A 14655-nucleotide genomic window follows, 5' to 3' on the forward strand; every position below is an offset into this window, starting at 1 on the left:
CCTTAGAGTCTCGATCAGGTCTGGGGCATCAAAACCCTGTGCTCCCTTCTCCCACTCTGTAGGAAGAAGGTCCACCACACTGCACCACTAAGTACATGGCTCAGTTCTTTAATCTTACTTTCCAGAGCTGTCACAGGAATGCACATGTTTGTTTTTCTTAAGCACTCGTCTCCCAGGAACAAATAAAAATAGAAAAAATAATAATAAAAAGGAAACGCCCTACCAAAATAGGACACTGTACTGTACGTACCTGTCCCTCACAGACAATGAGGGTATGTGAAGCTAACAATGCTGCTGAACATACTGCTGAAATTCACTCAGCTGCTAGTTTGTCACCTCTACCTGTTCTCATACCATTTTCGTGCCCCTCTCTGTCATTCAATTCACCTGAAGAGAGACTAATTCAAACTAGAAAGGGACATTCTGATATAAAAATAAGACAACCTGATCTGAGCACAAACTGTATCATTATTTGTCTGTAAATATAAGTTCAATATCTGCACTAGTTAAGCAACTGCACTGAGAATTCTGTACTGATTTTGTCATATTCCTGTAAAATTTTCAGCTAGCCATAATATCCACGATTTATTCTCCAACTGTACAACTGAGACACTACATGCTTTTGTTACAGTACATCAGATGATGACAAATCCCAAAATGCTTGAGTACCTCAGGAAATATTCAAGGCATTAATTAAAAATGAATTTAAAACGCAGTTACTATTCTGTAAAAAACCCTGTTTTAATGCGATGAATTTGTACCAAGAATGCCTTTGTCCTGTTTAACTTCAAAACCTGACCAAACTAAATCACAAAATGGTATTCTTACTGCACATGAGGATGATCAGCATGGAAAGTTAGTACATAACATCCATCCTCCAATATGTGTTTTCCACATGGACAATACCCGTGTTATTTGAAATGATCCAATACTGGAAAGATGATGGATCCAGGAGAAGACCAACAATCGGTCAGTAATGAATTGTACATACTTACCAGACAGTGCTATGCTGACAGCTAGCTGTATAATGAAAACAATAATAACTGAGTATATACTCCTTTCTCAGCAGAAGCACTTGGTCAATGAGAAATACTATACAAAGAAACACCCTAACAAAAATGACTTAGGCATTAACTTTGGATGCAGACGGGAATATTTCTAAAAAGAAAAAAAAAAACAACTGAAAAGATTTTTGTTTTGTAATAAGAATCTTTTCAGTTTTGCATGCATTTTTATTTTATTAAACTAATTTAGCTAGTCATTATGGCACATTATGATTGCAAAGGAAAAACTTTGAAAACATGAAAATCTTTTTTATCTGTTAACTTCATATGTGAGTATATAAACTACAGAATATTACATAGCAGTATATATTTTGCAGTACATCCCATACTTAAAGTGGACAGGGTTCAAAAATTAAATCATTACCTTTAAGCATTGTTCTTCCAGTTGATCCTACGAAGATATTTAAAAGACCACTTCTTGCTCCTAATGATGTAGTTGCTTCTAGTAAAGCACCAGTTATATAGTTAGAGAGTGCAGTCCTCTGTAAAGTGGCACGATATTGAGAGTATGCACCTGTTACACATGGTTCTACACAAAACCCACCATCTTTGCATATACAGTCTGTAGCAAACGTTGGGAGTTTTCTCAGAAGATAAGGAAAATATTCAAAAGCATCTTCTGCTCCTTCTTCTCTCACTGTATTGAAGATCTGTGAAGAATGCAAAAGCATGAACTATTAGTTCATTTACCTAAGATAATAAACCAAACACCAACAAATTCCGAAGTAGCATGACTTGTAAAGTTCAACAGCCTCTGCAAAAAGGCACTGAGTTAAAACACTGCATTTATGCATTAAACATGAAATATCTCTGAATCCAACACCGATTTGCGAAGATTTTGAGATGCGTTCGCAAGCCAGATATTTAAATAAGATGGCATTCTGGCTTTCAATCTAATGATTGAAAATCATTAAAAATCATTTCAATCTAATGATTCAAAATCATTAAAAAATGCCACATCAACACATCCGGGCAACATTTAAAATAAAGAATATACACAAAATTATTCATAAGACTATTAAACCTACTGTACGTTCAGTAAAGTCTTACAGATATCAGTAGCAGAAAAACAGATCTACGCAGGGTTTGCACTTTTTCTTGCTGCGTGGGGCGGGTTTTTGCAAACAGAAATGGTTTTAATCACTGTGAGCAATCTTTCAAAATGTTCTGGTGTCACGTTCATTGCATTACTTCCAGCCTACGCACAGGTCCTCTATCTAATATTGGTTTAGTAGTCTTTTTCCAATATTTGTGCTAACACACTAATGAACTTCAGTCTGTGGCTTAGCAACTAAGTAATGTTTGCTTATTTAAAAGAGTCTAATGATCAAAGCAAGAATCTGGAAGAAATCTTTTCATTTAGCATACAAGGAGAGACTTGATTCTTCGCATTCTTGTACGCTGACTTACTGATTAATAATTTGTTTCAATGATCTGTGCTTTGTAATAACAAAGTGTAAACTACCAAACTAAAAATTAACATAGGGAAAGGGCATTATAACTGTTACCAGGACACGTGCTGAGAAAATTTTTATCGGGTTCTTCCCCATCAGTCCTTAGATGCGCCCAAGACACAAGCTGATGGCTTAGCGTCTATTTTTTGTGATTAATGGCTTATTTCTTATTGCCATCCTTCCCCACATATGAACAAAATACAGCTACCCATCAACGTGGCAGAAATCGCATCCAGTCCTCCAACGCAAGCACACATGTGCTCAGTCAAATGATAAGAAACTGTTTGCACAGTCTGTGCACGCCACATGTCAGAGGCACCGGCACCCTCACCCCAGCACACATACATGTCAGCCACATAACCAAGCGGGGAAGCGGCTCCTGGCACAGGGACCTGCACACGGGTCCACTTCTGCCCTGCCATGGAAGTGAGGAGGGCTCAAACGCCCTGCGCTCCCGCGAGGTACCTGATCCTCTACAAACAGACGTTGTGAATGATGATGTAATTCTTTCATCCAAGTAACAAAACTGAGAACAGCAGAAGCTCCGATTCAGCTACTGAATTCAAAATTTGGCACATTTTTTACTGCTTATTTATTTTTTGCCACAAACCAGAAAATCAAATAAAATGCAATATTTGGTAAAGTACATATTTCTTAGCTTTAATTTTTGTATTAAAAATTTCTTGGGGAAAACGGTAAAATTTTATGCAAAATATAATAATTTATTAACTAGTAATGTAATTCAATGATTTGAAAAAGAACAGACATATTTATTACCATAAAACAATAAAAAAAAAAAATCTTTCGCATGTTGACTATGACTTTTATAACTCAATTCCATTAGAAATACGGCTTCTGTGATTCATTACACAGTCAAATGGTGTCGTATCTATCTTTTTTGGTTTTTTCCTCCCCGCAAATTTTCCAGAATTTATATGGTCCGAGGCTTCTAGAAATATTAAGCCTTTACTTGAGGCTTTTGATCTTCTTTTCTTTGGTATACAACAGTTTTATGGACTCTGAGACTCTCAGTAAGAACACTGCTCATCTCTGCCTTTATTCAGAAAGAAAATGCACCCTTAGAGCACATGTTATCTGGATAGGATACGCGCAGACCTTTTCGTCAGGTAAGTGCCTGCAAGGCAGAGTGGGATGTGCATATGACACACCTTTCCAAAAGATGTACTGCAAAATAGTGCACGGACTGTGAGTGTGACACACATAGCAGACATAATTAGTCTTTTTTCCTTGTTTAAAAAAATATTTAGTTAATGAAAATAATTTAACTTCTCAAAACTACAGCTACCTTACCAAATATTTTTAAAATTGGGTTCTGCAACTTATAAAGGCCTGTTCTGTTGCCTACACAACTAAAATTTCTTTCAGCTCCCAAAGCAAAGAAACCATTTGTTGACAGAAATAGGCGACAGTGTTTTGCTGGAGAGATTATACATAGAATAATGGCGTTAATCTCTTTTGTATAAAGTAGACTTCAGGGCACTAGCTGTCTCCAAAGACTCCGCGCTTCATATAACATTTTCAAATACTGTTTGTTTTGATGTGTTAAAGCTCTGAATGTGTTACTTCTGCTGCACACAGATGAGGTTGCGAAAAAATACAGACTCAGAACGCGTACATTCATCAGCCAACGAAGAGAACTGAAACAATCAGAATAGGAACATATCCCTCAGGTAACTGATAGGGAAAATCACCTTTCAGTGAGATTGCACCAGACAGTTGGGGAAACTTAATCCTGCCTGGGAGACAAGTTGATTCCAAGCCAGGGCTTACAGTTCATCCTGGCAGATATAGTTATATCTATCTATATCGTTACCAAAAAATGATTACTGTAATTAAAAATGAATGTGAACCAAAAAGAGTAAAATGCAGCACTGAACTGACAGCTACCTGTCAAAAAACAATGATACACAGGGGCATATCGCTCCTGATTCACTTTTGCCTTCCATATCAAATTAAAAGATTTCAAAGCCATCTGGAGTCTGATGCTGCAGTATCTCACATGCTACATATTGAGCAGTAATTTACAAGAAACTGAGGACAGTACCTGGATCTAAAAGCGTTGCAATATTAAATGTAATTCAAATTTCTTTTTAAGTAGTGCAAAGTACTGATGCTTACAAGGAGTTTCGGGTGAACTTTCTTACCTATACCACTGTAAATAGCAAACATGTAAATGGTAACACTTATATGCAATTATAATACCTTAAGATTTACTTATACAATAAAACCATACATTCTAATACTTTTTTGTTTACTTTTTTTTCCCCCATTATACTTTTAAGATAACAAATGAGCTAAATCAGGTACCTCCAGATACTAACACACTGGTATTCCAGTGAAAGTATACTATGGCTTTGATAGATTTTTTCTTTCTTCTATTTTCAAAGAGGTTTTAATGTTAAGTAAAAAGAAAATAAAAATTACTTGCAACATACAATTTTTCAGAATACTACAGCAGAAAAACATGTCCTCCAAATCAAAAATGAAAATTAACATTAAAGTAAAGATTAAATTCAGGAGGAATTGCAGCCTCGTAGTTTTATAACCAAGTCCATATTTGGAAAATAAATGGAAACAAAATAGATTTTTTGCTCTTAATAACATATACAATAAATCATAAAAACTTTACTTTAGAAAACCCTCACTTTTGCTTCTAGTAACTTAAAATGGTATCTGCAAGTTAACTTATTGATAACCTTCAGGCAATAAAACTTTCTTACAGTGACAACAGACATATTTACTTAAGATATTCTTTAAAAATAACTATAAGAACAAGTAACTCATGCTGGCCTTGAAACTGCTCCACAATTTTCTCTTATAATCTTTTCTTCTGTTTAATCATCACTACAGTTGCAAATCACGTTATGTCCTTTTCTCCACACACATTACTGCAGGTTTACTACGTAAAAGCGGCAGAAACCTAAACGCCACAGCCATTCTTAGCCCTACAGCTTATGACGAATATTCCCCCAAAATGAAGCTGGAGTTGACGGGTGCTGCTGTACTGGAAATACAGTTCACAAAAATAACTGTTCTGATTTCTTAAACTTACATGTATCCCTTCCCGCTTACTGTAATCTTTTATTTGTTTCTCTTTTCACATTTTTTCTGCCTCAGGAATTTAGCTTAGGACCTGGGGGCGCGTTACCATTGTGCCAAACACCTAGCAGCTGCTTGACATATATGAAACCCAGAAATTGGAATTAAGAACAGAGCAAAGATTTTTGTTATTAGGAAGCAGGCTTAGTTTTTCTTACTTTATTATAATAATAAAGAATATATGTACCCAAAAAGTTAATTGTAAAGAACAGCCATGAAAAATTATGCTTATTGCTACTACACTGTAAAAATAACAGGAAATAGGCCCTAATGGGGTTTTAATAACTCACTGCGTTGTTTCTGACCGGCATCTGTCCAAACTCTTTCTAAAACCCTCCATTGATATGTCCTGAATGATCAAAATGAAATACTGAAATGTAGGAGGCGTGTATATATATATACACACATATGCTTGGTTAGTACTATACATTGCAGTCCGATTTCTTGGCTGTTTACCTACAGAGCGTTTCTATTACAAAGGGCTGCCGACAGCCCATGCACAGCATTCCTGAGACACAAAGCCTTTATTTGTTGCACATTTTTAAAGCAATATTAAATGCCTGTAAACCAGAATGGTATTTTAACAAGTAATAACTCTCAGCACAGTATGTCTTGAAGATCACTTAAACATCTCCTTGGAAAACACAAAGGTTTTACAGAACATACGAGCCTAAACACAGTAACATCACAGGAAATGCTGCTCTTTCCAAATTTGTTCTGTTCCAAGAAAAAATTCATTAAAATGAGTAAATTCTGATGGTGATTTTTCATTTTTGCACTGCAGGTTTTTCAGAAGAAAACCCTCATTAATATTGACCAAGTGAAGCTAACAGTGATCTCTTGGAAGTCATGACCAAGGACTGTTCCAATCCCTTTTACATGGATTTATTCCACAACAATGTAATTCAAGTACCTATAGCACGGAATATGACAGCAGTCTGCTATGAAAAAAGCACTTCGGGTAGAAACGAACATGTAAAGTGAATTTGGGTGGATGGGAGGGGGGCTGAAAGAGGAAACACTTAACTGGAATAGGAATTTGCTCAGAACAAAACAATCAAGCATTAATGCACAGTTACTCAATACATCAGTTTTATGTCTTCCAAAATGGCACTCCAGCATCACGCTTTGGAGCATTTATTCGATAAAGTTTTAAAAAAAGAGGTGATGCTGATAGCCGCATCATTTTCTGAAGGATCTTGAGTTTTCTCAGATTTATCTCATTCAGGTTATGACCCTATCCACTGATTATTAGCACATGACATTCCAAGATCACTGCTAAAGTACAAATGCAGAATAGATTAAGAAATGCTTTTTTGTAAAGATGTTGCCTACCTAGAGCCAGCACTTGTCACTGGCCAGTTTCTTCTAAGGATGCTGTGGGGTTAGGGTTTTTTTAAAACAAAAATGAAAGAATTTTCTCCAATTACTCCTTACTATTATCATCTTTTGAAAAAATGGTATTATTTTATAAGTGGAAACAAATTTCCTAATGAAATTTCTATTAATAATTACTTTTCCTAACACTCTTACCTGAAAAATCAGTCATCTAATTAATCTCAAAATACCACCCAACATTATTCTGTTTAAACAAGAGCGAGGCCATAGCCTGAGGAACATTTCTTTCAGACATAATTATTTTGGACATAATTATTTTTAACATTTATCCCTTGATCTAGTTCACTGTGAGAGAACCAGTCACTTAATTACTCTCTGAACAATGCTAAGTTGCTAACGACTTTATTTTCAAAGATGTTGGAACAAACAACTGTCAATTGGAATCTGCAGAAATGCTGAAAATCAGACCAATCTATGAAAAAATGTCTGCCACTGATCTGGGATTTAAAGTCAGGTCCTGTGAACTCATACAGATTTCTAAGCCAATACAGAATAATTACTGACCTTGGTTTAAATCTAGCTCGTCTTTTCAAAAAGAATTCCTGCTCTGCCAAAATAGAAATGAATCACACTATTTTGTACAGTCAATTCTCCACTTTTCATTTACAATTATCTTTTCTGAGTAAACATCACAGGTACAAAGACACTTGGACAGTGCTCTGAAGGCGAGCTCCAGAAAAGCACTGCAGCTTTCTGACCTAAGCTAGCTCCAAATAAATTAGCCATTTCTCAGCACTGTGTTTGCCAGCGATCCCATTTCTGAGAAGGCTTACTTGCTTCTGCATGCTTATTGCTCACAGCACTACAGAATCTAGTTATAGCGCTTCCTTCATCAGCTTCCTCTCTACGCTCTCAGAAAGCTCAGGCATCTCTGCAGGGAAATTCACTACAAAATTTGGTTAAGACGACAGCAAGGAGTCAGGCTCTGTACAGATGGATGTTTGTAATGTCAAGGGAAAAAACACAACTCTCTTAATAAAAGAAAACTTTAAAAGCTACAGCAAAAATGGTCGTATTGTATTTTCTATCGCCACTGCTAAATTCACTAATTCAAATTTTGAAAAATATTTTAGCCTAATTGCAAGAAAATGTAGATGAAATATAAGCCTAAAATAAAAAAAAATTTAATATTGAGCAGTAAGTTAACAATCATCTGTATGCAACTTCATTACGACTCAAACTTCCCCTGCAAAAAAGTGAAATCTTTGGCAAAATTGCAAATACGTACAAACAATATATTTTTTAAACAAATTGATAAATTTATCAGAATTTTTTTTTTTACAATTTTACACCATCTGTCTGTTTCAGGACAGAATCTTCATGTTACTATGCATTAATGGTTCCAGTATTGGGTTCAAATGTGTATCACTGCAAATGTTCTGCACTCAAAAAGGTCAATCAAAGATTGACAATCCCTACATAACTTTCATGGAAGAAAAAGAACGGGGTGCCACAAGTTTAACATGTATAGTTTTCTGATTTTCAGGAAGAAGGAAATCTTTAATTCATGGACTTTCTAAAACCTGAATCTGTTGTAACAATTTCTGATTATGTATCAATGATGAGAACTGAAATACACTAAATACTGAATGCACCTTCTATTATGTCTACAGCAGTGTATATACCTGTCTTTCTTTATATTATGTACTTAAGTTTCTCGAGATGACATGCCAGAGCCCCATATCTCACACAGTTATGCAGGTTGTTCAAAGCTAAAGGATGTTACTGTGTTAGATAGAGATGATGCTGTGAACAGCAGAAAGGTCTGCTCTATCAGGACTAGCTCTGTGTATCGACATGTCTTGTTCACCTTAGCAATCAAATAGGTGAGAACTTTAGAAATGCTTTTGAGACGTTGAACTAATTTGAGCTTTTTTCTTAGTATTTTTCAGTGTTTGGAGTACAAAAGCTAGACATTTAGACTGTTAGAACATTATCTTCTTGGTGGCACTTGTCAGCTTGTGACCAAATAAGCACACACCAGAACAGCTGATCAAATTTTTGGCTACGTGTCTTACTACGTTCTGGTATTTTACAAGACCAGTAGGGCAAGGGACAAAATGTGTGGTCAATTAAATTCCATTCCTAACTTACTATTCAAGATGAAGTGGATGATGTCAAATATTCATCCAAAAGCTTTAGTACTGCCACTCAAATTTGCATGACATTCACTACCTATCCCAAGCTTCCCTGATTTCTTGTTTGTCATAATACTCTATTGCTGAGTTTCTCCTTAGGTACACTGTGGCAAATATGGAAACAGCTATCTGGAAGCAACTACAGTTTTGCAAGTTGGGGTCAAACTCAAAAATTCCCACGAATCCTCTCCCAGCATCTCATGATCCATCTTTTTTGGCTAACAGACAACATTCTTAAAGTATTAACAACCATCTCAGATTAAAATAAAATAAAATAAAATAAAATAAAATAAAATAAAATAAAATAAAATAAAATAAAATAAAATAAAATAAAATAAAATAAAATAAAATAAAATAAAATAAAATAAATAAAGGGTTACATATCATGATGCCTTTCTTCACACTCAACAGTTTTTGGAGATGTATTTGCACGTCACCCTACAGCTGGCTCTGCAAGCCAAGGACTGCCCTGCAAAGCAGAACTGATAGGGTTTCAGCAATGGCAATTGCCATCGGGCCTGCCTGCAGCTTTACCAACGGAACTGCCATCACCTGAAGGAACTTCTGCTGAAACACAGCCATTTGGTGCAGGTTTGCGTTTGTGTTCAAGAAATAGCATTGTTTTGGCACAGTGTGACACGGTCACCATCCGCTACAGCATGTCAGGATGACAAAGAATAGCCTTGGGAGATCTGGTAATCTGAGCTGCAGTAGCAACTCATCAGCTAGAAAGCTGGAGCTATAAACACACGTTCGCACTGAAATATATGAAATTGTGCAAAGACTGTTCAGAACATCAGGGGTTAACAGTGTTCTCTACATCTTAAATTGCTCCTATCTTGCTCTCTATGTATTTTCACATGGTGCTTAAACAGAATATCTTGACTGCCGAGATGCTAATTTTCGTAATGGAAAAATTCCTTAAAATACCCTTGACTGCTGAAATGCTGTTTTGTATTTGAAAAAACGCCTAGAAAATAAGAGAATACCGTGCCATGGTACAATCTGAAGTGGACCCCGTGACATACTAGGAACACTGTTACCTTGGGGCGGGAGAGGAGGGTGGGGAGAAAACCTTGCTCAAAATAAATACAGTAATCAATACCGCTATAATTTTGCCCAGTACTTGACAAATGCCCTATTCACTATAGGGTGGTTCAGGCACGTTCAGGGTGGTGTGGCTCACAGGCGTTGTTCATCTTTTGTCTGGGACACTATAAAGAAGAAAACTAGGAACTACTTTGAGAATACAAGAAATGGAAAGGTTTGGTTACTGCCGCAGCAGACCAGCACGGAAGCATCAGAAAAGACAAAGGGGAAGATTTCCAAGTAGATAGCTGAGGTAGAAAAAACTTAAGTGTCATTGCATTGAGGATGCTTTGAATGCAGTCAACAGAAGGAGCAGGTAAAAGAGGAAAGCAAGGAAATAAAGTAAAATGAAGTAAGGTCGTTTAGGGGTTTTTTTGCATTGTGTGCATTTTTTCAATGCATTTAACAAGATTGTGATTTTTATAAAAGAGATATGCTTGCATAATTTGCAATTTTAGACAGTGAGTAAAAGCAAACACTGCATGCTATGCCCTCACTGCCCAGAAACTGGGGAGGGATGGACATGGACGGGGACAGGGGACATGATGCCAAGCTTCAGTCTAGCATATACTCTCACTTTCTCCTTACAATAGGAATAAATCTACTGAGTCAAAAGGAAGTTGTTCTCCCCAGGGCAGGGTGTGTAAGACTGGCAGATGAGGTGCGTGCAGAAGAGTCTGTCCAGTCCCCTCCCACATCTGAAGGAAAGAACACATCACAGGAAAGGAATAGTGGTCTTCAGGCATCTCTTCATCACAGGAGTCAACGCTTGTTCCAGCCTACTCAGGACAAACTCTAATTTGCTCATGGCTTTTCTAATAACATCTAGTGTTACTGTCACTGTGGGTGGCCCAGATATTTTCTTTTGCTTTTCTGTAAATGATCTTCAGGTTCTAACAATTTAGATAAAATACTGCAGTGACCTGTCCCTTTTGGTCACCCTCCCAGCAACTGTCTTGTCAATATCCTCTTTGCAATGTCTGTTCTCAAAGGCTTTTCAAACTTTCGCTCTCTCTTCAATGACTAGGAATATGTGGATCTTTACAGTGCCAGGACAGCGCACAAGACAAAGTACCATGCTACAGAGCAACAATGTGCACTTATTCAACAGCAATTTTTGGTGTGTACCAAATTTTACACAGTAAGTTGTAACTGGGCAACATGGCTCAGAGCAGCAGAAGACACACACGAAAACGGCCGAGTTCACCCTGGTAACATGAGGAGCTGTATCAATGGCAGCTGGAAGGTTGCCAAAAGAGTGAACAAGCACAGATGTGCCCAAATATTAACATTCATTACCCGATGTTCTGTGAACTTTCTACAGCTTCAATTGCAATTAGAGAATGTGCATTACCTCACCAGCCAATACTTCTTATGAATTGCATCCTGTTAAGGATGAGATCATTTCAAGGAGCAGAAACTGAATTTAATGAGGATCAAACCATCTTGCAGAGGCAATCCCTAAGCATAACTCCCCATTCTTCAGAAATAATATCAGGCATCCCCATTCAGTTCTAGTATATGACCAATGTCTTTACTAGGGAAATCTCTTCATTCATCATCATAAGAAAATAATGATACGGTTTTAAAAAAAACAAATACATTTGAGAGTTGTATTTACTTATGACCAGAAATTGTAAGAGTAGGCCCAAACTTCCAACAAGGTGTCATTTTCACTTTTGATAAAGTTTTGTTGCTATTACTTACTAATTTTCCATTTCTGTAAGGTAACAGTACTAATTATTTTAAAAGCTGTTACCGAACGAAAGATGGACTTCACAGATTTGGAAGACAGAAAAAGCAGTGTGATATAAATGGGGCACAGATTTACCACAGCATCTCCACCCCCAGAAAGTCCTGCTCCTAAAGAATCAGCAGTCGAGTGGAGAAGGAATAGTAAAATAGCAAATAGTAAAATTCTCATGGCAGGCACTTTAGATCCAAATAACTACTAAGAAGAATCACTTTCAATTATAAAACAGAGGCTGACAATAGATATCAATTAACTGTCATTTGAAATATTGTTTGTCAGTACTTGAAATTTCAATTTGATTAAGGAGAAAATGAAAGGATGACACCAAGCAAAACACAGGAGCTCTTCACATCCTTTTCAGCAATGTGAAACAATGCCACTGCCAGTGAAAGACTTCTGTAATCTTACCCAGAAAAGGCCAAAAATATCACTTTATGGTCAGGTGGGTCAGCTATTTATATTTCTATTGGCACAAAAGTATATGTGAAAAAATATTTTTCTTAATAGTTATTAATTATTTGATTATTAAGTTCTCTTGCTAACTTCTTCAGTTTAAATCATGATTTTTATATTTTTCTAGTACTTCTCAACTTAGTATACTGAGATAAATATCTGTTAACTGTTCTACTCTTGTCAATTCTTCATGCAGCCAGTATTCTCTTTATATTTTCTAAATGTGTGCTTACTTACTTCCTCCAAACTTTCATCAACAAATTCACTTACAAACCATATGATGTCTTTGTAACTAAATGAATTAAATATACTCTATTCAAACATCTGTTTGAATCAAACTTATTCTAAAAGTAACTACCCATTCTAAACATAATTGCTAAGCGAATGCACACCTTTATTTATTGAGAAGATGATAGTTTTACTAGTCTGATGTGGGTCACGTCTTTGAATACCTGATCACATGGTTTGGAATTTCTTGAGTTATCAGCTTTCAAAATTGTCTACTGAGTTTTTAACATAAAAGTATATGCACCACACATGCTCCTGTTCTAAAATCATATTACTTTTTTAAAAAATATATACCTCTTCCTGATGAAAAACAAAGATATTCCATTCATATAGAACTTCTCATCTGTGCTACAAAAAGCTTTTAAAACAAGATGAAACTAGCGGGTTGACTTTTCAATAGAGAATAGAAGTTTTACTGTAGATAAGTACATTATCTAAAATAGACAGTAATTAGGATTATAACTCCATGTCAGAAAGCAGACTGAAATAATTCACAGTCAACCCACTTAGATGTAAGAATATTGAATATGCCATGATCAAATAATTTCAACTCAAAAGACGAACATTTTCATTGTAAATTCCACCTTTTCTTGTAGGTCTTTAGAACATCAAACTGTAATGGGATGCTACTATTAAAACTGATCTCTGAGCTTTCCAAAGGCAAGTAAAAAATAGCAAGAAATACTAACAGAAGCCACCGAAAAGTCTATTTAATAGATCTTTACAGGCTTACTTTCTCAAAGGTAGACATTAATTAATTATTTTAATTAGGTCATTGCAGGTTTCAAACAGGCATCACATTCACCTTTTTCACACTGACAGTGTGACTGGTGCATTCAAGACAGATGAATGCTGAACATCCAACGCAGAGGAACCAAACAGCCCCCTTCCCACATGTCTATTTTTTTCAGCTATTATTCTATACGCAGAGCAATAGCAAGTCTAGATTTTTCTCTAAGAAACAAACAAATAAACAAAAAACCACACACACATCACACAGGCAGAAATCCATATGATTTTGTACCTTACTAACAACCGTAATCTTCCCATTTGAGGAAAGGCTTCCACAGAACTCATACATTTAAAAATAACTGTATCTCCACACGCGTGAACTGATTATTTAAACAACTCAATGACAAGCTTAGTTGCATATTTCTGGACTGCAAATTGACAGTAAGTTTGAGGGGTAACCCACAGCATACAAAAAACTTATGAGATCTCCTGTCAACAAGACCATCCTAAAAACAAAGAACTAAACACAAGACCTAAAAATAACGCCTGTTGAAGATCATGTCTCCCCAGCTCTTAAATGTTTGGTTTGTCATCCTCTTTCTACAATCTTACCTATTTGCCAACGTTAGCTGTAACTACTTCTGCAAAACTCTGGCTTTGCCTGTTCTTTTAAAGTCTTATTTTAATACATATACTTCCATAACTGATTCAGAAAGCATACAGTCTATTCCATTTCTGTGTCTCTGATATTAAAAGTCAAAAGATAATCATTGGTAGGTGTTAAAGTTCAGAGCACTGGTTAATTCAGTTTTTACACAGTGTGGTGTTGTATCACTGCAACTAAAGGAACTGCTTAGAATTGCTTATGAAGGTCTCGAGCTCAGACTAAACGTGTCAAAGCCCAAAGACAAAGTACGTGTAATAAAACTGTCTTTGTATTTATACAATCACTATTATTTGTACAAAGATTCATATTGGGATTTTATTGAACTACACATTTTGGATTTATATTGAAAGAATACTAAAATCGTCTTTCCAAATCTATCAGAAACAGTCTACAATTTAGATCTACAATAAGAAACATAAGTATCACATAAACATGTAGTACAACAGAACTCTGTCTGTATCTCTAAATATTTTCATTTATAATCAATTGCAATTGATAT

At 36.0% G+C, this 14655-nt stretch overlaps 1 protein-coding gene across 3 annotated transcripts in view; it reads right to left on the minus strand.

The window, feature by feature from the left end:
- The window catches only part of PLCE1 (phospholipase C epsilon 1), a 162505-nt gene that overhangs the window by 91169 nt on the left and 56681 nt on the right, over positions 1-14655 (minus strand). For all 3 annotated transcript variants that reach the window (XM_054204633.1, XM_054204634.1, XM_054204632.1), the window contains one exon: positions 1429-1714. In XM_054204633.1, coding sequence (XP_054060608.1) covers positions 1429-1714 — 286 coding nt within the window. The remainder of the gene's footprint in view (positions 1-1428; positions 1715-14655) is intronic.

The sequence above is a fragment of the Rissa tridactyla genome, chromosome 6, assembly GCF_028500815.1.
Source record: "Rissa tridactyla isolate bRisTri1 chromosome 6, bRisTri1.patW.cur.20221130, whole genome shotgun sequence".
Classification (NCBI taxonomy): Eukaryota; Metazoa; Chordata; class Aves; order Charadriiformes; family Laridae; genus Rissa; species Rissa tridactyla.